The sequence below is a fragment of the Branchiostoma lanceolatum genome, chromosome 12 (genome assembly GCF_035083965.1).
Source record: "Branchiostoma lanceolatum isolate klBraLanc5 chromosome 12, klBraLanc5.hap2, whole genome shotgun sequence".
In the NCBI taxonomy this organism is placed as follows: Eukaryota; Metazoa; Chordata; class Leptocardii; order Amphioxiformes; family Branchiostomatidae; genus Branchiostoma; species Branchiostoma lanceolatum.
In genome coordinates this window covers 6,386,386-6,412,853 of record NC_089733.1, presented here as the reverse complement: position 1 = coordinate 6,412,853, position 26,468 = coordinate 6,386,386, and the positions used below count along the sequence as shown (strand labels likewise).

General features: G+C 39.4%; 1 protein-coding gene across 1 annotated transcript; it reads right to left on the bottom strand.

Annotated features, from left to right (window-relative positions):
* Positions 1-218: 218 nt before the first annotated feature.
* Positions 219-24,478, bottom strand: LOC136445685 (leishmanolysin-like peptidase). Its single transcript, XM_066443819.1, has 15 exons — positions 24,434-24,478; positions 23,313-23,485; positions 22,608-22,713; positions 21,299-21,393; positions 20,587-20,707; positions 19,838-19,945; positions 19,458-19,534; positions 17,512-17,622; positions 15,999-16,131; positions 15,072-15,161; positions 13,560-13,760; positions 8,856-8,930; positions 3,961-4,038; positions 2,143-2,215; positions 219-397 (listed from the first exon to the last, which is right to left on the bottom strand). Exons 1-15 carry the CDS (start codon positions 24,476-24,478, stop codon positions 279-281), a joined length of 1,605 nt encoding a protein of 534 aa, XP_066299916.1. The 3' UTR covers positions 219-278.
* Between the last annotated feature and the right edge of the window lie 1,990 nt (positions 24,479-26,468).

Below are 26,468 nucleotides of genomic sequence, written 5' to 3'. Positions count from 1 at the left end.
AGCTTTTAATGCATGGATAAATGGAAAAACAAGCCACTAGGAAAATAAGAACTTTTCCTAACCGTTGGGGCGAAATACAAGGGCATCTAGGGGTAAATCTTTATCCCAAATGAACATTTTGTGAAGTCATTGTTCTTCTTTTTCATATTTTTTCTTTGGAAAAAAAGTGTGTTAATCTAAGAACCAGGACTTTTTTTTCATTCTCCTTTTCAGAAAAACAATTAAGTGTACAAATCTAAGAACCAAGAAATTAAATTGGTGTGGCCTTACAGCAATGCCTACGGAGTATTACACAACAGGATTCCCACCAGTAGTGGAACGAGGTTGAGGACCAACATCCCCAGAGTTGCTGTTCGACCGGGCGACTCCGATACGCTCTGAACAGTGCCGCAAGGGACTGTAGAGTAAAGGGGAAACAGTTAGTGGTTTCATAAAGAGACCCTAATGCCATCCTAGTGGGTAAACCAATTAGCTCCTTTGTCATCTGAGAGCAGGTGAATTGTTTTAGATTATTCATTGATAGACAGAAAAGGAAAAAGGTTGATTCAATCACAGTTGCATTTAGAGCTATGTACCAGTATACTGTACCGATACAATACCGGGTACAATCAATTAGGTAGAGGTACAAAATACCTGAACCCTGGTGGACCGGTACTGGACCGGTACTAATCAGGTCAAGCCTGACGCAGGGGATGGCTATTCTCCAAGCAGAGGCTTCGATCGAGAGGGGTAGTTTTGTCCGGGATTTTAACGTTCCTCTCCTCTCACCTCTGCCTCAGAACGCATAAGGGCGGGGCTGTTCTTTCAGAATCGGTGTGGCTGCCCCTCCCTTTGTACCATTAATTTATCGTTAGGCAAAGAGTTTTACTGCCCGGGGATTAGCGCGGCTCCGGTAACTTTGGGGAGTGTGCAGCCAGCCGGGCGGGCACCCTGCTGTCTCCCCCACAATCACTTTGAAAGGCTCCCGCCAGATTGAAAGCATCATAACATGAAGTAAACATTCCATACATGATGATAAATGTTTTTAAGGAATTAAAGATATAGATAAGATGTATAACTATATCTCAAAGTATGTACAGTGGGTCACTGCGTTTCTGGACAGGCAGACCGGAAACACCTGTGGCGCGAGGGCAGAAACACTAGAATCCCTTGGCAGACTTAGCACCTACTTTCAAAATGGCCTTTATGTGTCAAAGTGATTAGATTTAAAAGGCTTGATGCCTTCCGATATCTTGCAGAGGTGAGAGGAGAGGAACGTTAAAATCCCGGACAAAACAACCCCTCTCGATCGAAGCCTCTGCTTGGAGAATAGGGGATGGCCACTTTGACAGATAAAATAAGTATGAAATTACCGTGGCAGTGCACTAAAGCCACATCTATACTATACTCCAGAACATAAAACAGATTTGCAAGGCTGGAGTCAATTTTTCAAATTTGTTTTCATAAAAATAATACCTAGCACAATTAAATATTATGTTGCTACCAGTTCAAACATGCTTTTGTCCTTATTGAAAATCTAAAATTTTCTGAACAAGTAGCTTAGGTACAGTTTCAGGTCCGGACCTGTACCTAAACCTGTGTACCTGTACCTGTACCTGTTCCTAAAATTTGTTTAGGTACACAGCTCTAGTTGCATTCAATGACAAAACACATACTGTGAAATCACATTTAGTTCTCCTAGCAACAACAGCAATGTTCTTGGACACTCTTGCAGTTTGAGGGGTCTGGCTCAAACCAATGATAGCATAATCATCAGACATCAAACAAAAAACATTCAATCTCCTGGGCCATATCTTTAATATTTCATGCAATTCCTTGTAATTGACAAAAGAAAAATTTACATTAACAGGCAGTGAACCTCTACTATCAATATCATATGTAAAACCTGACTTAAAAACTCATTTTTTTGTAAAATGTCAAAAGAGGGATTCAGTTGCATACAATACAGTCATTCAGTTTATCTTCACGGTAGCAAATTTTCACGGTGTAAAGAAAATGGATGGTGGCAGCAGGTGAAAGAATCATAAATGACAACAAGTTTTTTTTTTCACAGTGATGATAAGTTCACGGTACAGAGGTGACTGTGAAAACAGTGAACATAAAGTTACAGTGAAAGAAACAAGAATTACAGTATTCCCTTACCCTGTGGTCTTGTTGATGTTGTGGACACATTTGGAGGATCTGTCTCGGCTGGACATGTGATCTGTAGATTATCCTGGTAAAAAATGTAAAAAAAAAAATTATAACAACACATACACTGCCTATCAGGAATGTCTCTGGTTTAGGTAGCGTGCATAGTCCAGAGGTTAGCGATCCTGCCTCTGGAACCAGAAGCCTCAGGTTTGATCCCGGCTGTGTCGCTCACCTGCCATGCACGCTACCGGAGAGGGTCGCAGTCCTTAGGACGGGACGTTAAGCCGTGGTCCACTGTTCATTGTGCTTGTCGAAAAGAGCTTGGGGAATTTCCCCGGTACAATAAATCTGTAAATACTGTACATAGCGTCTGTCTTCTCTGTCACGACCAGTGGAAGATTAGCTCATCTGTTCATTGAGTTCATTTGAGCTAAACTTTCCTTTCTCTGTGGCTCAAATAGTAGCAGCTTCACAGTTCAGCCCCTGTTTTCAATTTGTTGGAAACCTTGAGACCATGGTTCAAGTCAGAAAAACTTGGTTGGTGCTGCCACATATTTTAGCAGGGACATCCTGTGTTTAAAGAGATGCCTCTAGTAACCCCTCCCTGTAAACATATACCCTGCTACTGAAACAGCAAGGAAACTTGCTGCCCTATGTGCCACTAGGCACTACAAGGGTCTGAATAAACGAACACTGACAATAATCTTAAACTTAGGCTTCTTAACAAGACAATGAGATGGAAGTGTCTAGAGCTTAAATTCAGTTTACCTGTTAAGAAGTCTACGTCTCAGCTCACTTTTGTACAAATGTAAGGCCACACCAATTTATTTTGTTGCTTCTCGGAATAGCCTGTCCTGTTTTTCCCATTTTGAAAAAAAAAATTGGTCTCTATTCCCATTCACAAATTTTAACTCCCAATTTTAATATCTGTTCAGTTGTAAAACTCAATAACCACCAAAATAGATTGTATAGGCTTGCACATGCCTAAAACGTGTGGTCACATTGATCATAAGTTATAATTTTTCATTTATCAAATTATTTCTCAATATCAATCCATAGATTACATAGCAAAAGGTAATTTTGTTACTGAAATTATAGTATTAGATCAAAGAAAGGGGTGCATTGCATAAAATGAGCCATACAAGGCTGAAATTTGAATTATCATCTTATTCTTTCTGTTTTGTAAACCCTTATCTTCAGCCCAGACAAAAAATTTCATTTTTTTCCCTGTCACTCCAATATTTTCCTGAAAAAATCTGAGAAGCAACAAATAAAATTGGTGTGGCCTAAGCATAAACTGCTATATAATTCTGAAATAGTGGCTTGTATTTTTCCTCTCTTTCAGTTTTTCCCTGGTAACTTACCATGGCACTGTTGTGAATTAATTCCTGTTGTTCAATTTGAATGTCTTTCAGGCTTTCAGCTTTACATGCAACACTTTGTTACACACCAGCTTACATCATATGAAAATGACACATTACGCAACCTGTTTGATACTATCTAAAAGCAAATTTACGTAACCCCCTGTAATACTAGTTAATAACATATCTATATATGTGGCCCCTTTTACCACTGTGATTTCTTTATTAAGTTAAAAAACTACTACTCATGAAAAACATATATTCCTGTCACCCCCTGTAATTTGAGCTAAAGGCACATTTACGTAACTCACTGTAATACGAGTTAATAGCATATGAAGCTCTTAGTACCCCTTGTAATTTTAGCTTAAAGCACATTTACGTAACTCACTGTAATACTTGTTGATAGCATATAAAGCCCTTAGTAATGCTAGACTCTGGATTTTATTGGCATCAAAATCATACTCACCCAACACATTTCTTCACAGGATGGGCAAACCAGACTGCCAGTATACAACCAGGAGCCTTTCACCGTTGCAATCGGCAACTGAATTAGGGCACAAAAGATAATCACAAATGAATGAATTGATGCCTGACATCAACATTATCTTTTTGAGAACTTCATGTCAAAGGAGAAAATGGTAATATGACAACAAAGTGTAAAGCGTTATGCAGACTACACATAAAGCAACATTGAGAAAACCATTCTTTATTATGCACTACAGACAACACAGACAGCACCAGGGGCATGATCATCTTTATAGTATCCTATAGACTACACAATCAGCACCAAGGAGAGAACCATTCTTTATAGTGTTCTACAGACTACACAATCAGCACCAAGGTGAGAACCATTCTTTAGAGTGTTCTACAAACTGCACAATCAGCACCAAGGAGAGAACCATTCTTTATAGTGCTCTACAAACAACACAGTCAGCACCAAGGAGAGAACCATTCTTTATAGTGTTCTACAAACTACGCAATAAGCACCAATGAAAGCACCATACTTTATAGTGTTCTAGAGACTAAGCAATCAGCACCAAGGAGAGCACCACACTTTATAATGTGCTACAGACTTCACAATCAGCACTAAGGAGAGCACCGAAAATTATAATGTTCTACAGACTATACATTCAGCACCAAGGAGAGAACCATAATTTATAATGTTCTACAGACTACACAATCAGCACAAAGGAGATTACCATACTTTATAATGTTCTTCAGACTACACAATCAGCACCAAGGAGAGCACCAAATTTTATAATGTTCTTCAGACTGCACAATCAGCACCAAGGAGAGAACCATTCTCTATAATTTTCTCCAGACTACACAATGAGCACTAAGGGCAAGACCATTCTTCATAATATTACACAGACTACAGACTCAGCACCAAGTAGACAACCATCCAGTAGTGTTCTTCAGGCTACACAATCAAGGCCTAGGAGAAAACAATTCTTTAAAGTGTTCTGCTGACTACAGATTGTTCATATTGTATACAGACTACACATTCAGCACCAAGGAGAGGACCATTCTTCACAGCATTCTCAAAACTGACAGATTTTTGCAACATACACTTTTCCTTCCTTTCTCTTAACTTATAGCTCTCTTTTAACAAGGGACGTAACTAGCATCCCTCCAAAGGACTAGTTCAACAAAAAGTACCCTATTCATGGTGTACAAGTACTTCGATAGTATTCTTTTTCCACCAATGCAGTTTAACACATGTATACATCAATCATACACAGCCCTAAATGCTTCCTGCTGTGATAGCTGGGCGCTGCACAAAAATAAATCATGCGAGAAGTGGTGACGGACATAAACCTAATGCTTCTAACACGAGCTGTAGCATGTGACAGGATACACATCGATTTGACGTCAAGTTCTCAGCATGAAATGCAAGCCATACAGAAGCTTCACACTGAGAGCTTTGATAAAGTTGGGATGAGATATTCAACCGAAGAAACAAGATACCGTTTCTATGCCCTTTTTTGGTGCACCATCAAAGCGACCATAGCTGAGAATATACATGAATATGATATGATTACCTGAAGGTATATTGTTTATTAATATTCACCATTGCAACCATAAATGAAATCAAGTTATTTGTAAAAATCAAGTTAACTGCTGTTTCTAAAGAATAATCTACATTTCCTGAAGGCAATTCACAAACCATCATCTTATAACCTACGCACTGAAATTAAATTACATTACATTACAAAACATGACGCCACAACGTAAAGCCAAACATTACCCTAGTTTTATGGCATTGCCTCTAGATAAACTAGTAAAAGGACAGGGCAAGTTGATTCTAAGTAGACCTAAGTTTCGACGTACTAAAAAATATATGTTTAAGAATGACTCCAAATGACTAGTACAACGTAAGCTTTGGGAAGACTTGCGATGACAAGCTGGAATATTTCTCATTGATGCATATACATGTACATGTCATGAATACATCTACAAGAGACACTCAAATTCATATACTTGTACTTAGGTTAATCATTTTGTATACATTTTTGTTGTTTGCATGTATAGTTGTAGAAGACCTTACGAAAGTCGCTGTACTTTTGTCGTGTCAATAAAGATTTCTATATATTATAAATGAATTTTCACCAAAAAAAAGATAGAACATCATCATGTTACACCATCAGACCTGTGTTTATCTGACAATGAAATATTGTGTTTGTGCAGGTAATCTGTTCATGAAACAGTAAAAAAACAGTGCTTCTACAGTTTTTCTTTATGTAAAAATTCCCCAATTCAATTTGTACCTTGCACAAAATAAATGTACTTCATTAACATAACCTTGCATTTGGAGTAGATGTCATCAATTTTGGTTCTTGATTGGGGTATGAATACCCCAAGGGGAATGTCATGAAGTGCTTGCAGATTGGGTAAGAGTCTTTAATAAGACAGTTGGTTATCAGAGAGGGGAGAAACTATGTAAAATTGGACGGGACTGTTTTTATGTGCTCTGTGACAGAAGGTGGTTGGCTGCGCAAGGTGGTTGGATGGCCAGGATTGACCCTAAAGCAATTGTTTCACTGTTAATACAAGACTTCTCTACAACTCAAAACTCACAACCATAGCATACCAGCACACGAGATGTCAAAACCAGACATTCTGCTGCAGTACCATAACAAGCCACAAGGGGGCCCAAACATCTAATCATTTTCAGGTGCTTCCAGTTTTTCTTCATGTCAAAATTCCCCAATTCAATTTGTACCTTGGACAAAATAAATGTACTTCATTAACATAACCTTGTCTACGGAGCAGATGTCATCAATTTTGGTTCTTGATTGGGGTATTAATACCCCAAGGGGAATGCTATAAAGTGGTTACAGATTGGGTAAGAGTCTTAAGCCCCCCTCTCACTGGCACGCTGGTGGCATTGCTGCAGGCGACCGAATTGACAAAGCACTCAACAAATTTCATCGACAAAAAGCGAATCTTTTCAAGCTTTGAGTGTTTTGTTGTCTTTTTGGTCATACTTGTACGTTTTGAATGATATTCCCATTATAAAGTCAACGGTAACACAAATCCAGTTTAGGATGCAGCGACGCCGCCAGCATGCCACGGGTCCAGTGAGAGGGGGGCTTTACTAAGACAATTGGTTCACAGAGCAGGGGTATAACTATGTAAAATTGGAGGAGACTGTTTTTATGTGCTCTGTGACAGAAGGTGGTTGGCTGCGCGAGGTACTTTCATCAGTTATTCAGTTAATGAGATTTACCACATTTGTTGAAGGATAGAGATAACGGGTGACTATACTGGTATGACCTTTCTTAAATGTCAACGCTAAGACCAGACTGTAAGGTTTTATCAACTCACGCCGGGATTGACCCCTACTCTTTTTAGATAAGTGTGATTGGTTCTCGTATGGTCTCTACAGTTGAGTTGAGTACAGCCTTAAGTGTAACAGCCGCATAACCAAATATGGAATTGACAAATGCCACGATGGATAGCTTTTAGATTATTCAAGAATATACGCGTACACCGGATAGAAAAGTGCACTGCGTGATCAAGGAAATCTCAAGTATTTACGTCGTGTAGGAGTATCATTGTGACAGCTGTGTGGGTGTACATCTCTGCTTTGATTTCTTTGGAGTGTTTTTACTTTGATGTTCCACAGCACGCACTGAGATGAGATAGGAAATTAACTGTCACAGATGTTGAATAAAAAATACTCTTTTTACACAACTAAGAGATTTATTCCACCGACGTTTCGGTGACCATCTGTCACCTTCTTCAAGGCAATGTCACAGATGTTTCCTCAGATCAGAAGCCAGCATACAGTTAATATAGAAGCTATAGATGATTTAATTCCCTTTTCACTTGCCTTAATTTCCTGCCTCTTCTAGTTTCTTTTCCTGATGCAATGACCAAAAACAGTGCCAGAAGTAATCAAACCTTTGATTTACTGCCAAATATTGTAAATGCAGAAATGTCGGCAGTGGTTTCATGTCCAATACTGTTACAGTAGCAGTATGTTACTATAGCAGTGCCGCTAAATTAAAACCACCGCGAAACAGTCCATTTTCCCCTTAGCGTGAAATAAAAACCAGGCGAATTTAAATGCATTTAAAGCAATATGATTCTGGTCTGCATATAGTATGGGAATTAATGCAATATAGGAATTGTAGCCAATTCTATAGGCAAAAATAGGTGACAATAGATTAAAACTCAAAGGGGATACAAAGTGTTTGGAAAAACCACCTCCATTTAGGGTGAAAAATGGTTGCCACCATTCACCACCAATAAGAAACAGCATTTTCTCTCAAAATGTAATTGTAAGTGCTGAAGATAGGGTCCTTTACAAGAAAGGAGCGAACATTTTCCACATTTTCTAAAAAGCTTTTTCCTGTTTCTAAAAGCATTTCAAAAGGTACCTCCCACTTGGCATACAAACGTACTTAAAACAGACAATATTTCTCTGACAATATCTTAACAAGCTGCTTCAAGTGCTTGACACCAAAACTTATGTGACTTCTTCCTGAGCGCAAGAACTATCTACACTCTAAACATCGTGACCAAAGCCTGTCCAGGACGCAAGATATCAAAACCGGAAGTTCTGCTGCAGTACCAATTGCAAGGAAAGTGGCCAGGAGGCCCACAATTGACTTGACCTTTCATGCATCAACATGCCTTATAAAACAATCGTCATCATCACAATCCATCCAGAGGCTCTATCCTGACCAAACTCATCTGGAAACACAAACACACAGAAAAAAATATGCCCATTTTTCATGGAGGTATAATGATAACTTTCAAAAATTCAAACAGCTGTAGTGATACATGTACATGTACAGAGACTCACATTGCCAAACTTCAATCCACAAAAACAACACAAGGAACTTTTCTCACCTGTTGTCCTTTTCTGTAACAGCGATACTCCTTTCCTGCGACATCCACAATCAGGCCTTCATTTGTGCAGCGGTACTACATAACGACAGTAATGTGGAGTTTATATGCAAGGTCTTGCCTGAGGGCTAATTGATTCATGAAACAATGCATAGAAGAAGCACAATGTTTAGAGACATTCTGCTTTTTAAAGGTGCCCTAAGCGATTTCAGGGGGTAAAACTTGAAATATTCTGGGGAAAGCAATTCTGTTTGGTGAAATTGAACATTTTGCATCATTATTTCATACTTTGGGTGTTTAAAAAGAGCACAGAAAGAAGCAGCAAAAGGAGTATCTTATTTATGGGTACCACCAAAAAATCAGCCCAGAACCCAGCCGTAACCGCTTTCTGTTGACAATTTTCGGTAACTTCCGGCCACATGACATCACAATACCCGAGTACATTGAGCCATGACCACGTGATTATTTCTCCGGAAGCGTTCGGGACGTATCGGACAGAATCACGCATGTTCGGAAGATTTGAAACGATGGCTGGCCTCCAAGTGCTCAGATTTTCAATGAGTTCCCACTAGAGCTGTGTACCGGTACACAGTACCGATACAGTATCGGTATTATCAATCAGGTACAGGTCCAAAAATACCGGAAGTTGTAATATCGGTACTGTACCGATACTGGCCAAAATCAAACATATACTTACACTGTTACACTGTTTATACATGCATATATACTTCTTGGAACAGACCACAACATTGCTAGTGCCTACCTCAAGAATAGTAACATTTAAAACAGGGAGTGGGGTATAATTCCATTCACAAAGCAACACTTGCGTCCCCACAAGTGCCCATTCATGCCCATTCATCACGTTCCAGCCCCACTGTGTTTCTCGGGAATTCCCGGAACAGTTTAAGTTACTTGGTAGGGTAAACATCTCTTTGTACTGTAAATAATGTTCCAATATCAGAATTGTATAAGAGCACAATGCACTTCAATATAGTAGATTACTTTGTAGACATGCATAGACAACAGTGAGTCATAATCTAGACATTGTAATTGTCACAAAAAGTTTTAAAGCAGTGTGCAAAAACACACTGCTCCCCCTGCAAACAGTATACCCAACTCCCTGGCAACAGTAACATATGTGGCACGTGAGCTAAATCGTTGACCACGCCTCCCAGACCTCCCCAGACTCCAGCAAGCCCAGTTCTCCCTGGCAACACCCAAAATAAACACACGTGGCCCATGCTCTGAGACGGTGGCCACGCCTCCCCAGACACACCGGCGCCGGGTTCTGTGGCTGACTCTGAGGAACTAATCAGTGCTTTTGTTTCACAAAAGGCAACATTGAAGCACAAACAGCTTGGGATTTCTCACCCATACTAAGAAAATTATGCACTACATCTCCCACAATGTATATTTTTTCCCTTCTGTATTATCAGACAATTTACTTGTTTAACACTTGTGCTATAAGTGAGGTTTCTTTTGATGTTGGGGGTTCGTGACTTTGTGAGAACTGAAAGTGAAACTGATACCGCCTACTATCATGCCGCGGCCCATAACTGTAACAAGTTGCGGCCAGTCACTTAGCGATATGATTGGTTGAAATCAGATGCAATCATTTTTCTGTGGTTTGATTGGTCTATTAGTAGGGTACCTGTTAGTTTTGTTTTCATGCTAGCCTGATCAGACTGGTAATTTGACATGCCCGTTCCAAAGTTTGGGAACATGACAAAGAGCATGGGGGAAACTGTCGGAAACACAGCAAAATGTAAACATTGCAATGCCGTCAGGTTAAATGTAGTGGAGGCACTACAAACTTGTCTTAGCACTTGTGCCGTTCAAACATGCTTCTTTCATTGTTTAAGATCGACCATAATTCTAACTAGTAGTTCAGGTACAGGTTCAGGTCCGGACCTGTACCTGAACCTCTGTACCGGTACCTGTACCTGTACCTAAATTTTTTTTAGGTACACAGCTCTAGTTCCCACCTCACAACGACATCGCATTTTTGCTCCATGATTGTCGATATGCAATGGGATAGTGTAATCTAAACTTACTATGGATAGAAATCGCTAAAAAATTAATTTTGAAAATATGACTTTCAACGCCCTAATATTGCTTAGGTACGGCCGTAAACTTTATTTTGGAAATGGATGGAAATTGATTCGCACACTGATGTTATCTAATTACAGATACAATCCAATCAATAGGGGTGGATACCGGTTTGGCTTAATAAGGTCCAAGTCCAAGTTCAGGTCCAGAGATTTAGGTTCAGGTCCAGACCTGAACCTGATCCTGTCCAGTTGATGTTTTGTTTTGTTAGACCAATATCCAAAATGTTTGGCTTAACCCCGCAGTTAATGCCAATTATTTTGGAATTATATTTAAAGAACGTCTGAAAGACTCATTTCTCTCTGGCTGGAGGGAACAACTTAGACATTCCAGTAATATTCTAAAATCAAAAAGCACTTTGGAATGGAAACATATCTCACATCAATTCATAATAAACTGTTTGCAAATAGCATAACAATTTAGCTGAGAATCAGTGCACATTGCTTAGAAGTTGAAAAGGGTTGACACCACAACACACCAGCCACTCAGAGATTGTGTCCTACATGTAATGGAAGTGTTGAAGATTCCACTTTGTGATGAATTGTCCAACTTATAGCAAAGAGAGAGATATGCTTTTACAGACTATTACTACTAAGACAAACTTCACCCTATCTGGTACACAGAGCGATATTTTCTATGTACTGTTGTCATGTCCGACTCCTATATCTATGTACATAGGTCAATTTCTCCATAAATCATTCGAAAAGCAAGACAGAATTACCCATACATGAATATATATTGTAACAAATACACTGGTTTCGAAAATATTTTGTACTTAGAATTGTAGGATAGATTAGCCTTGTAGAACAGATTGTTGATTTCATGCCATACATTGTACCATGTACGATTGTTGAGCAATAAAGTTCACTTCACTTCACTATTAAGCATAAAGAATTAATACTGACACGCACGACTATAAAATTTTTCTTGGTTAGAAGACTTTCAAGATAAACCAGTGTTTGATATTTGAATGTTACACTTATTATATTCCCCTTCCAGTGGGAAGGGGGATATATTGTTTTTGCTTGCCTGTTCTTCTTCTTCTTCTTCTTCTTTCTTCTTCTTTCTTCTTCTTCTGCCAAAAACCAAGTAGATGTGCGGTGGTAGCTCTACTAATGGTATTGCAGAAAGTTATATGTACCTTATGTTACAATGTACGGATGTTATATTTGAGATGTAGGTACCTTCAGGAAAGGTGAATACACCTGACAATAAATTATGCTAATGAGTACCTTATTTGCATAATATATGCATAAACTTGTATTTCCCTTACCGTAAAAGCTGCGGATGTCATCTTTGAAATGTAGGTACCTTTAGGAATGGTGAATGCACCTGGACATAAATTATGCTAATGAGGACCTCATTTGCATAATGTATGAAAAAACATGTATTTCCCTTACCGTAAAAGGTGCAGATGTCATAATTGAGATGTAGGTACCTTCAGGAAAGGTGAACACACCTGGCCATGAATTATGCTAATGAGGACCTCATTTGCATAATTTATGCATAAACTTATATTTCCCTTCCCGTAAAAGCTGCGTATGTCATCTTTAAGATGTAGGTACCTTTGGGAAAGGTGAATGCACCTGGACATAAATTATGCTAATAAGGACCTAATTTGCATAATTTATGCATAAACTTCTATTTACCTTACCGTAAAAGCTGCAGATGTCATATTTGAGATGTAGGTACCTTTAAGAAAGGTGAACACGCCTGGCCACAAATTATGCTAATGTGGACCTCATTTGCATAATTAATGCATAAACTTGTATTTCCCTTACCGTAAAAGTTACGGATGTCATATCTGAGATGTAGGTACCATTAGGAAAGGTCAGGAAATCTGGCCATAAATTATGCTCATGAGGACCTCATTTGCATAATTTATGCATAAACTTGAATTTTCCTTACCGTAAAAGCTATGGATGTCATATTCGAGTTGTAGGTACCATTAGGAAAGGCAAATACACCTGACCATAAATTATGCTAATGTGGACCTCATTTGCATAATTTAGGCATAACCTTGTATTTCCCTTACCGTGAAAGCTACGGATGTCATATTTGAGATGTAGGTACCATTAGGAAGGGTAATAAAACCTGGCCATAAATTATGCTAATGAGGGCCTCGTTTGCATAATTTATGCATGCCCCTCACTGTAAAGGCTACGATTGTCATATTTTAGATGTAGGTACCTTTAGGAGAGGTGAACACACCTGACCATACATTATGCTAATGGGGACCTCATTTGCATAATTTATGCAGAAACTTCATAATACCCTTACAGCCGATGCTAAGGATGTCATATTTGAGGTGTAGGTAATGGAAGGGGAATATCCTGCATTTTCCCGAAAATGTTGCCATTCTAGTTTTAAATGCCTTTTTTGTCAGAGGGGAGACTCAAAACAATTTTTATCAAACAAAATAGAAACATATATTTGTACTTTGTTCAGTTCTTTTTTTGACTCAGGTTTTAGGCTTTCAGGTTTTTTTGGACTCGGCTCTTGGATGTTATAAAGGTCCGAATCAGGTCCAGCGAACTGGTATCCACCCCTACTAATCAATATGGCCTAATTCCTGACAACAGTAGTATGAGAGTGCACCTTGTAACAGCCACTGCCCCAGTCCACAGCCGGTGCCCTTTGCCTACAGTCTTCCTTCATCCAGGCACTGCCCTGCTCCACACACTTGGAGTCCTGGCCGTAATACTCCAGAGCAAAGTTGTCCCTGTCCGAAGGGGCATTTTCTGCTGTGTCACAGTTGGATGCTCTGGAGAACACACCATCCGACTGCCAGTTGAATTCCTACAAATACCCAGAAACATGCACATGATACATGTAGCAACAACTTGATATACTTGAAAATAGTACTGGCATGGTACTAGGCAGGCTAATTCACTACACACACCTAAGTACACTACTAGATCTGGACAGCGCACATTTGCATACAGGGCTGCTAGTATACCTACAACAAGCTAAATCCATGTATCAAACAAGCGTCATCAATCGCCAGATTTAAACAGGCTCTGGTAAACATACAAATCTCTTAACTTTTGACATCTGACCTCTGACCCTCCGTTGTATGACCTTTGCAATTTTGAGTTATTATTGTTTTGAATTAGTTGAGTTCTTTGATTTATTACTCCTATGTTTGGTCATTCCTGTTTATGTTATATGATTGTGTGATTGATCACTATTGAAGTTTATGTTAAGTTATTTATTTTGTATCCTGATTTGTTATGATTTGTCATGTTACGTAGGGCTCCCTTGGAAATCAGTTACCTTGTTAACTGAAGGGACTACCCTAAAGATTGATAAAAAAAAATAAAAAAATAGTCAGAAGTTTCAGACAGGAATCATATTTCACTGTCTTTCATCAGTAACTGAACCAGAATTTGGACTTTGCCAGCTATCAACCCAAAACTCTGAATTGATAATGTTAGTAAGACGGAGACAATTCTAAGATGGTTCAATTGAAGACAAAGTCAAGACATGGTTGTATGCTGATAAGACAATTGTTGTCTCAGGGGGATGGGAAGGAATCCACGTGCTGGAAAGTTTGACATATAGGCCTCCTTTCCTTTGTTAAGAATTATGGCTTCCTTTCATGTATACATACATGAACATGTACAAGTGTGTACTTGGTACAAGGTACAAAATATGCAAGAAACACAAAACTGTTGAGAAAGAAAAATCTTGAAACAATAAAATCACAATAAAGACCTTTTGGAAGCATCATTTTACAAATAACTACCTTGTAGCATTGCATTTTTTAAAGATAGAATTCCTAAACAAATTGATTCTCATATCTAGATTGATAATTTAGCTAGTGGAAAAAACGCAGTTCTTCCAATAGTGTTTAAGAAACCTCTTACTCTTAGCAATTACTACAATAACTATTACAAAAGAAAACTGCAGTAAGAAGAATATGTTCTAAGATATACATGGAAGTTCTTGTCTATATGTTCTAAGATATACATGGAAGTTCTTGTCTATTCTAAAAATCAGATTATTACAAACAGAATGTGTCTGTTGGATCAAAAGATATCATAATGCATAATAGCACACAGAACAGGCAGACTTTTTGAGCACAAGTAAAACACCATTCTTTTTTACCTGGTTGAAAGGACAATAGTCCGCCAAGGCCACCCCGCCTCCGTAATTCTGTAGAGAAGCACTGTCTTGACCAGGGATGCTGTCAAAGTACTAGAGGACACAAGCACGTTATTGTTGTTGTTATTTACAGGGAAGGAAAACAAATTTTTGTACAAAATTCCAAGACCTTTCAATCCTAATTTCTAATTCACATCTGCATGGTTCAAATTCCATGGAGCCAGTAGACGGAGTTAAGGCCTGGGTTTGGACACAGCTGGAAAATATTTGCATAGTCTTTTTGGAGAGGGACATAAAGCCAGTGGTCCAGTGGATGAGGCAATATCATGTGTCAAACATCTGCATGTAAAAGAACCCAACACATTAATTGTGAACAGTAGGGGTGATCCGATGTGTTTGGTCAAAATACAAGCCATAGCGAAGCCGCATTGCACTACCACTAGCTACTTATAATGCTTCACCAGTCCTAAATTGAGGATGACTGCTTTACCTTAACCTTAAATCACATTCCTTTTCCTACAATGCTTGAATTTTCTGCATACTGATCTTTTTCAGCATACTGGGTCACCCATACTGTTCTCGATAAGTGTGATGGGTTCTTTTTTTCAGTGTTTTTCAGCATATTGGGAGCCTTTACTGTTGTCCATATTGTGTGATGGGTTCTTTTCTTCAGTGATTTTCAGCATATTGGGAACCCTTATACTGTTCTCGATAAGTGTGATGGGTTCTTTTTTTCAGTGTTTTTCAGCATTTTGGGAACCCTTAAACTCTTCTCCATACTTGGATGTTTTTCGTTTTTTTTTCAGTGATTTTCAGCATATTGGGTACAACTGTTTTTTTTTTTTTTTCAGTGACTTTCAGCATATTGGGAACCCTTACTCTTCTCCATAAGTGTGATGGGTTCTTTTTTTCAGTGTTTTCCCTACTGACCTGATACTCCTCAGGAATGACTCTGTTGTAGTTCTGCAGGTTGCAGAGTGCTACAGACACCCTGTCAATACTGCATCTCAGCTGAAGAGGGTTCTGTTGTACCGTGTTACAGTAAGGTGCAACCAACTCGCCTCTGGAACACAAGATTTAAGCCATATGTTTTCCAGAATTCATACTGACATGCACAACTATAAAAGTTCTTTGGGAGAAGACTTTCAAGATAAACCAGTGTTTGATATTGTTTTGAATGCCTTTTTTGTCAGAGGGGAGACTCAAAACACTTTTTATTAAACAAAATTGAGAAATATATTTGTACTTTGTTCAGGTTTCTTTGGACTCAGGTTTTTGGCTTTAGGTTTTTTTGGACTCGGTTCTTGGATGCTATAAAGGTCCAAATCAGGTCCAGCGAAACTGGTATCCATCCCTAGATTCGATGTGTTTGACCAAAATGCAAGCCATAGGACAGACGCATTATATATATACCACTATTTACTTGAAAAAGTATTATGCTCCACCTCTGGTACACAAGATTTAAGCCATTTGTTTTCTAGATTAGAAACTGGTTAGATTTTAAAGTAGCACGTCGTAGCACGTCGGCATGCAGAACATAATGCGTATTCGGTAATGAGCCTGCTATTCAAACCTATCATAACTGCCAAATCGCTTTGGTTCGCTTTGCTCAACATTGCATCGGAGTCACAGCCATTGCATAAGACATGTCTTAGACTTTGGACACAACTAAATGAACTTATATACGAGATATTAACCTTAAATATGCAAACACCACCTTAAACGCATACATTCTGCCGACATGCTGGTGAAAGTATTGAAGGAGCAATACGATGCATATGCATGTGCATAGGAAAGAAAAAGTACAGACCTTCATTTTGATGAGCAATCAATATTCTTAGGAAATGATGGAGATAGGATGTCTATATACTACATGTATATTATGGAATATGATAGCAACAAATTTTAAAGCAAAGATTAGCAACAAAAGCAGCCTGCCATTGACTATATCTGGAAACATGAATTACACATGTTTGGTTGTACCAAGAAATATTATCACACAACATATACACAGACTATGTGTATCACAATCATTACTTTCTGTAATTGTGTGGTGTAATGGCAGAGCGTTCTGCCAAGAACCAAGTGGTCCCGGGTTCGAATCCTGTCATGCCTTTGGGAAAGGCACTTAACATGACTTTCTTCACTTCACCCAGGCGTGAATGGGTGAGTACATGACTTCGTTTGGAGAAGGTCGTGTTGAGTTTGATGGTGCCGAATGGCTGCGGCCCAGTCCCTTGCGACAGTTCCACAAAATGCAAGTGTGTATCATATGTGTATTATGTGATTGTAAATATGTGCATCAATTCAGCACTAGAAAGGCTGCCGTTGCATGGGTAATTTCTGACCAATAAAAAACAATATCATTATGATTATTTGCTCATGTTGAAAAGATGGTACTATGAATTGCGAAGCTTAAACCAGTACAGAGACATTGACATACTTCAGTGTTTGGGAGTCGATCCAATATTTGCAGCTCTTCTTGGCAAAGTCACATCCCAGGTTCTTCCCCCATAACAGAGGCTCAGCCATGTCGTAATTAGCTCTGTACCAGCTGTAAAACAACAAGATAAATTCAAATCATTTTTGTAAGACAGTCAAACCTTGCCAGCACAGGCAACCACCTCCAGTCACAAGCCACATTATAACTTACGGTTCTGTACAATAAGATCTAACAACCAACCATCTTTAAGTTACCTAACCAGCATTGGGCATCTGGGGATCTCCACCAAATAACAGAATATGTACATTCTGTAACAATGATTGTATAGAAGATGAAATACATTTTATTTTAGAATGCTCACTATATAATATATACTCAGACATGCGCAGATCCCTTGTAAGTTCCATACAACTACATTTAAATTTTGTAGACAAGAAATATACGCATATTACAAATAACGAGCTATTCACATGTTTTATGTCTTCTAGAAACTACTATATGATTGAAAAACTATGTGCATTTGTGTACAAATGTTTCAAGAAGAGAGAAGAGACTCTGTAGACGTAGATGGAATATACATGTAGCACAATGTTCCTTTCCTTTTACTTCATGTTACCTAATGCATTTAGCCCATGTTGGGCATGAATATGCAATAATGTTCCTTGTCATTATGTCCCAATTATATAAAAATATCTTTATGATATAAATAACGTTGAAATTCGTAAAGCGATCAGTTAAGAATCAGTAGTCATAAGTTGAAAATAGAGACGGGCAGATATTACAACATAGCCCCTGACCAAAGGTTTTGTCTAATTAAAATTGAAGATGAATTTCACTTTGTCATGGAATGCTCTAGATATGATGTTTTACGTAATAAGTTATTCACAATTCTCAAAACAAGGACAAATTTTAAGAGTATAGATACTACCGACCGTTTTGAGTATATATTTAAATGCGACAATCCCCACAATACGAAAATAGGTAAATATCTTAATGATAATGACTGCTTTCACATTAGGAGAAATACCGAAACTAATGATTAAACCAACTCGATCATTACTGCTACGCTATATCAAAATGTATTCTAGCCCTCATTGTATTGTATTAGTAATTAGGATGCTATATCAAAATGTATGCTAGCCCTTATTGTATTGTATTAGTAATTAGGATGTTAAGTTTTATTCTATACTTCTAATTTGTATTATGCTTACGAATTCTTGCCATACTTTGTACCATGTACAATTGTCGTGCAATAAAGTTCTTCTATAACAAGCAAAATTTATGGTTGCCCTATACACAAGGTAAAAGCAATGAAGCACATTCAATAGTGTGAAAAATACAAATTAAACCAGTGGGAATTTCGACATCGGAAAACAGCACTTTTTTCGCTGTTTTTTAGGAACAGACAACCTACCAAAAGGCTGCATCTGACTGTTAAACAAACACAGTAAGACGACAAAAACATGGTTTATTCAAATTTATGCACATAACTTACCAAACTGTGTGCATCTCTTGTAGATCTGATTTTCCTGGGGATTATTCAAATGTTTTTTTTTTTGCCAAGCAACCCATCTGTCTGGAGCTACTACTCTCCCTCTCATTGACCATTTTTCCTTATAATTAGTCCCTCTAGTGGCCATTTGACTGTAAACTAATGCTGACATGCAGTTTTGCTAAGCATCAGTAGGGGGCACCATCACTCAGGATTAAGGCAACATTTGAGATACTGTAAACGCATTTAAGTTTGCGTGGTTTTAATTTTGCGATAGGCAGAAAATGGAGTGTTTACGGTGGTTTTAAGTTCGCCTTTGAGACAATAGTAGACAAGGGGGTAAAATTTTGCCATGGTTTTAAGTTCGCGGCGAAGAGCTTACCGCAAAAACCACAAACATAAAACCACAGCAAACATTTCTACATTAACAGTATGCTACGAGCTATGTACAAACCCTGTATCCTCCATCAGTGCCAGAGTTAGCCTGGAAAAGGCCCTGTTTTGGGTGTGAGATCCTGTCATAGCCTCACTCTGCAACACAGCATGGAAAAATAGCCTTGAACAGACCTCATACACAGTAAAATCGAGTAAAATACATGTAAAAGGAGATACAGCTGCCACAAAAGAGCTTTGAAAATGATTTCTTTCAATGATCTTACAGAAAATATCTATTAGTAATCTTTCATAATACAACATCATAGCAGGATACATGTTTAAACCCTAAATTTGTACAATCAAGTTAATGATGGATTAGAAGGGGTATGTTCTAATTTTCAGACGCTTCATTACATACATGTACAGTATCATTATAATTTTTTCATAGGTCCTTTTTACCTCCAGTAAACGCTTTTCCCAGTGATTCCATTCTGTGCCGGCACCCCCCTGGTTCTCAATTTCAGCTCCTTGGAGATCTGAACAGTCAAAGTGGTTCCTTATTTCTGCCTGAAAAATAAAAAAAATTATCATATATTAGGTAGATGTCGTCGACCAATCAGAAGGCTCCATTTGCGGGTCTGTGATCTTCATACGGATCTGCAAAAGCGGGTCTGTAAACTTTGTATGGACCAGCGGGTCTGTAAACTACGTACGGACCCGCTTTTGCATTTGAATGTTTGACAGCGGCGCAACCGGAACACTCGAAATGCATTCTAAATATTCCATAGAACCCGTGTGATGCGGAACACCCGTAGCGAACGTTTTTGCGGCCCAGGAATGACACAAAATCAAATACTGCACACAGTACTACTAACTACTAGTACGACATGGACAATGGCTATATGATAATAACGTTAATAACCTGCTTTAAGTACCTTGGTCGGTACTTTATTCGGTGGTTATAGGAATGACCATGCCTTATCACACCGTATAGACCTCAGGGCGGGTCATTAACCCTATATTCATTTCACCATTCATTTCCATGACGCTAAATAGAAAATCATATACATGTATAAATGTGGTATGGTAGGTGCACTTCAGTCCTGCAGTTCATATATAAGTCAGTAGATGTCACTGCAACACTCAGACTCCACACAGGCTAAGCAAACAGCATCAAAAGAGAAAACACAGAGAAGGGGTTCCCTTACCACGACTTTTGGCGTGATTATGAGGTTAACTGTATGCGGAATGGTGCGACCACCACGGATGTGCCACTCCGGATACGTGACCTCCTGGATGACGCGATCGCTCCACTGGTAAACTCCAAGTCTATAAATAAACAAAATACATCAATCATCATTCAAAAGAAACACTTTGCAGTATGTAATCAATTGCATAGACTCAAGCACTATGATTTAGGTCAATTTTTTGCGACACAAAGAAACATCTTCTTTTCTTTCTATATCTATATCTACATCAAGTAAAGTAGTAGCATGCGTAGTCCAATGCGTTGATGAAAGTTAGACATCCATGTAGTAAGATACGCCAAAAATTAATTACTCAAGCAACAGAATAAAATTTTGAAACAGTCAGACGTTTCAGACAGCATCCACTGTCTTTTGTCAGTGACACAAAGCTGACGAAAGACAGTGGATGCTGTCTGAAACGTCTGACTGTTTCAAAAATTTTATCCAGTTGCTTGAGTAATTATTTTTGGTGTGCGTAGTCCAATGGTTAGTGACTCAGACAACAGAGAGGTTGGATCCCTGCTGTTGTTATCAAAAAGAGCTAGGACTTCCCTGGTATAGTGAACCTATAAATACTGTACATAGCTTCTCTTCAGCCTGCTTAAAACTTGTCCGAGATCACTTTCACTTTCTTTCTTTCAGAATTCTTGGCTCAAAATTGGAGTAAACTTACTGGTCGTTGAACTGAGGCTTGCCGTTGGCATTCCTGTCTGTCAGAGGGTCTCCATTCTCATCTCGGTAAAATGCAAACAGGCCAGAGGAGAAACCCTGAAATATCATAGAGGAAGGAGTTAAAACATACCTCAAGCATTGTTAATAAGACTGAGGATATGGGTACAAACACACAAAAATCAAGAACAATTATACCTGAATGTGATTTGTACTGAAAGGCTATGACCAACTATTTGCCAAGGCTTTGTAAAACATATGTTTTGGATACAATGCACTACCACAGCACTATTGCTGATTCAACTATGATGTCCTTGATGCTGATTGGCCATCAGTCACCACAGCCCTATTGCTGATTGGCTATTAGTTACAATTGCCTTGTTGCCGATTGGTCATTAGTTATATTTAACATGTCCTTGCTGCTGATTGGCCAACGGCAGTTACAACAGTCCTATTGCTGATCAGCAACAAGACTATGTTGCTGATTGGTCATTAGTTACATTTATCATGTCCTTGGTGCTGATTGGCCATCAGTCACCACAGCCCTATTGCTGATTGGCTATCAGTTACCATAGTCTTGTTGCTGATTGGTCATTAGTTACATTTCTAAAGATCTTGGTCCTGATTGGCTATCAGTCACCACAACCCTATTGCTAGTTGGCTATCAGTTACCATTGCCTTGTTGCTTATTTGTCATTAGTTACACTAATCATGTCTTTGGTGCTGATTGGCCATCAGTCACCACATCCCCAATTGCTGATTGGCTATCAGTTATCATAGTTTTGTTGCTGATTGGTCATTAGGTAAATTTATCATGTCCTTGGTACTGATTGGCCATCAGTCATACCAGCCCTATTGTTGATTGGCTATCACTACTATCAGTTACTATAGTCTTGTTGCTGATTGGTCATTATTTACATTTATCATGTCCTTGGTGCTGATTGGCCATAAGTCACAACAGCCCTATTGTTGATTGGCTATCACTACTATCAGTTACTATAGTCTTTTTGCTGATTGGCCATTAGTTATATTTATCATGTCCTTGATGCTGATTGGCCATCAATCACTACAGCCCTATGGCTATCAGTTACCATGCCTTGATGCTGATTGGCCATTGTCTACATGTGTCATAGCCTTGGTTGCCCTGCAGCTAATTATGTACATAATATGTACATTATATCAGTACAGGATGCAATACATACTATACTATCTGGCAAAAGCTATGCCAGTGGTTTTGTAACTAATTGCATTCTAATAAAACCTCCTTGAACTAATGTAGTGGTAAGCAGTGAGGTTGTATTTTCATTTCTCACCAAGGCATGGATCATTTCATGCTTGACAGTGGAGAGCAGGCTGGCGAACTCGTGAGGCTTGGTGGAGATGACATTGGGGCACAGATTGGCGTAGCCTGCAACAGGCCTAGAGAAACACGGATCAATGTATTAATGTACAGTGATTGTAGGAAGCATGAGTTGTATATTGCTGCAGGAACATATCATAGCCTAATTTGTCTCTCTGGCGAACACATGCTCACCTCCTGATGAGATTTGACCTAATTTTGATATTTCTGATATGATTTTGCTTGCCAAACAAAGGGAATGATGGAAACTTAAAAAAAAATCTAGTTCCAACCCTGGTCCCGTTGTATTTTGGATTCATAATTGTTGCAAACTACTATCAGAGATTACAAAGCAAAGTGTGTCTGTGTTTGTGGCAAGGATGAATTGTCTACATGTAGATATTTAGTATGCATAAAGCTTTAGATGAGACCTTGAATTGATTAGATTATGGGTCCCCAAGCAACTTGCTATGGTACTGCAGTTGAATTTCCAGTCTTTATATCTCATGCTCTGGACAAGCTATGGTCACCATTTCTGGGAGGAAGATAACTATTATTTATCTTTTTTTCTATCTAGCCTGTGTTTATACAATATCTTGCTGGCAGGGATTAATTGAATCCCTTCGGTCACTGTCAGGCCAGCCGCTAGGAGCACGATTAAGTCAGGCTGTTGTTGTACCTGTCTAGAGCAGCTTCCAGTTGACAATAAGCAGCATAAGCGACGGTGTCGTCCACCCCACAGCGGTCCGTCTGTTTGGCTGACACATACAGGATAAAGTCGGCACTGGCCACACCCGGGCCAGAGGGATTCCCCACCAGGTTACACCCAGTCTGCTGGGTCCAGACTCGGCACTGTGGGGGTTAATAGTACAGTATGTTGTGTCAAAAGAATAGTTTTGTTTCAACAACAGTGCCTTAAGCACTGTGTTATCATACTGTTTAATTGAACTGGAACATTTTGTATCTAGTACATATCTAGCATCCAAATAATACATTGTGAAATACATATATTATTAACATACTAACAGCTTATATAGATGCAATGTCAACACATATTAAATAAATACAGGGTGCGAAATACTTTTTTGAGCCAGGTTGCATGGTGTGCAACCTAGGTAGAAAGCTAGGTTGCCCGTCAGAATTACAGGTTGCCCCACCTAAAATTCACTGATTTCTTGAAATTATATTTTGTAAGTACATAGTATTACATAGCCTTTAACAATATAACTGGTGCTTAAATGTGTTTTTGTTTCAAAATAAAATTCAATGATATACAATGTAAATAAAACACCATAACCCACAACTAACAAACTTATACAATTCATGTGTAACACGGCTATTCTTTTTGTACAAATAAATCCTTTTTCAACACCCATAGACTTTTTGCTTTTTCTGCTCAGTAGGAAGAGTTACACTGCAATAGGACTTGTACCTGACATTATTCTCATCCCTCACATAAAAGTTGCTACTGGGCATATTTTCAAAATCTAATAAAAGTACCCTCGGAATAAAATTACCTTTATTTTTTATTGAAAATTCACAGGTGAGTTATTAATGATATTCATGTATGATAATCATAAGATAAATACAATAGTCTATGTCATTGTCTAGTTTTTATCTCACTGTCCCAAGATTTTAACAACTTTGTTTATTCTATAATCATTGTTGCAAAGAAAAGAAATTTTAAATCCCAGCTTATTATTAGTAAAGTGGCTCCATCTCCACTTCTGCAATTTTTAATTTTGCCCCAAAAAAAGCACTAGCAACATTTCGCCCATAGAAATACACAGCAACTCAAACACTGCTCTCTATCAGTTGTTGCTGGTACTGCAGCTTATACGTCATTACTCTCGCGTAATCACGCGATATCCAGCGAGAGTCGATGAATTCAACATGGCGGCCAAGAGCCGAATTTGCGTCTCAGGCACAATAAAACAGGTTGACTATGGATGCAAACGAGTGAAAAAGTATCGGTAACTTTATTAACTTGTTTATTTGGGGGTCGATTTATAAGTTTGGTTTGAAAATTTACGAGACTGAGAGCGAATGTGTGTGCACACCACACGGATGTGTGAGCTTCCTTGGTCCAATATTTTCTACTTCATCCAAGTAATTGCCGCAAAATCGATTTCTCCGGCCCAAAATTTAGGTAGCGCACCACGCAACCTGGGTTAAGAGATTAGTTGCGCCAACCAAAATATTGTTGCGCTGCGCAAGTGCGCAACCGGGTATTTCGCACCCTGTAAATACAAAAAATAGATGTAAATAGATAGAAAATACTACAAAAGGATTTCCAGATTTATTGACCAAGATGATAATGATTGGCCATTAGCTACATTTATCATGTCCTTGGTGCTGACTGGCTATCAGCTACAAACGGTAACTATTCAACAACAACACTATAAGTACAAAACTTATCTATTCTACTTACTAGATGATGACACAAAGAGTTAGGCAAGTTTGTTTACCTGTCTGAGATGTTCCTCAGGCACCTGTACTTCCCCACACCTGGTGGTGACATTACAGGCTGTCTCACAGCAGAGGTGGGGGTCATTCTCAAGGATCACTGCATGGCCTGTCTGGCACTGGCTACCGAAAGGAAACAAGGCAGTCAGAGATAGCAGACTTCACCCCCTCTAACAGCAGGGATGAGGGTGGTTCTCTAGGATTACTGCATGGCCTGTCTGGCACTGGCTACAGAAAGGAAACAAGGCAGTCAGAGATAGCAGACTTCACCCCCTCTAACAGCGGGGATGAGGGTGGTTCTCTAGGATCACTGCATGGCCTGTCTGGCACTGGCTACAGAAAGGAAACATGGCAGTCAGAGATAGCAGACTTCACCCCCTCTAACAACAGGGATGGGGGTCGTTCTCAAGGATCACTGCATGGCCTGTCTGGCACTGTCTACCGAAAGGAAACAAGGCAGTCAGAGATAGCAGACTTCACCCCCTCTAACAGCGGGGATGAGGGTGGTTCTCTAGGATCACTGCATGGCCTGTCTGGCACTGGCTACAGAAAGGAAACATGGCAGTCAGAGATAGCAGACTTCACCCCCTCTAACAACAGGGATGGGGGTCGTTCTCAAGGATCACTGCATGGCCTGTCTGGCACTGTCTACCGAAAGGAAACAAGGCAGTCAGAGATAGCAGACTTCACCCCCTCTAACAGCAGGGATGAGGGTGGTTCTCTAGGATCACTGCATGGCCTGTCTGGCACTGGCTACAGAAAGGAAACAAGGCAGTCAGAGATAGCAGACTTCTACCCCTCTAACAGCAGGGATGAGGGTGGTTCTCTAGGGTCACTGCATGGCCTGTCTGGCACTGGCTACAGAAAGGAAACAAGACAGTCAGAGATAGCAGACTTCACCCCCTCTAACAGCAGGGATGAGGGTCGTTCTCTAGGATCACTGCATGGCCTGTCTGGCACTGTCTACAGAAAGGAAACAAGGCAGTCAGAGATAGCAGACTTCACCCCCTCTAACAGCAGGGATGGGGGTGGTTCTCCAGGATCACTGCATGGCCTGTCTGGCACTGGCTACAGAAAGACAAGATGGCAGTCAGAGATAGCAGACTTCACCCCCTCTAACAGCAGGGATGAGGGTGGTTCTCAAGGATCACTGCATGGCCTGTCTGGCACTGGCTACAGAAAGACAAGATGGCAGTCAGAGATAGCAGACTTCACCCCCTCTAACAGCAGGGATGAGGGTCGTTCTCTAGGATCACTGCATGGCCTGTCTGGCACTGGCTACAGAAAGGAAACAAGGCAGTCAGAGATAGCAGACTTCACCCCCTCTAACAGCAGGGATGAGGGTGGTTCTCTAGGATCACTGCATGGC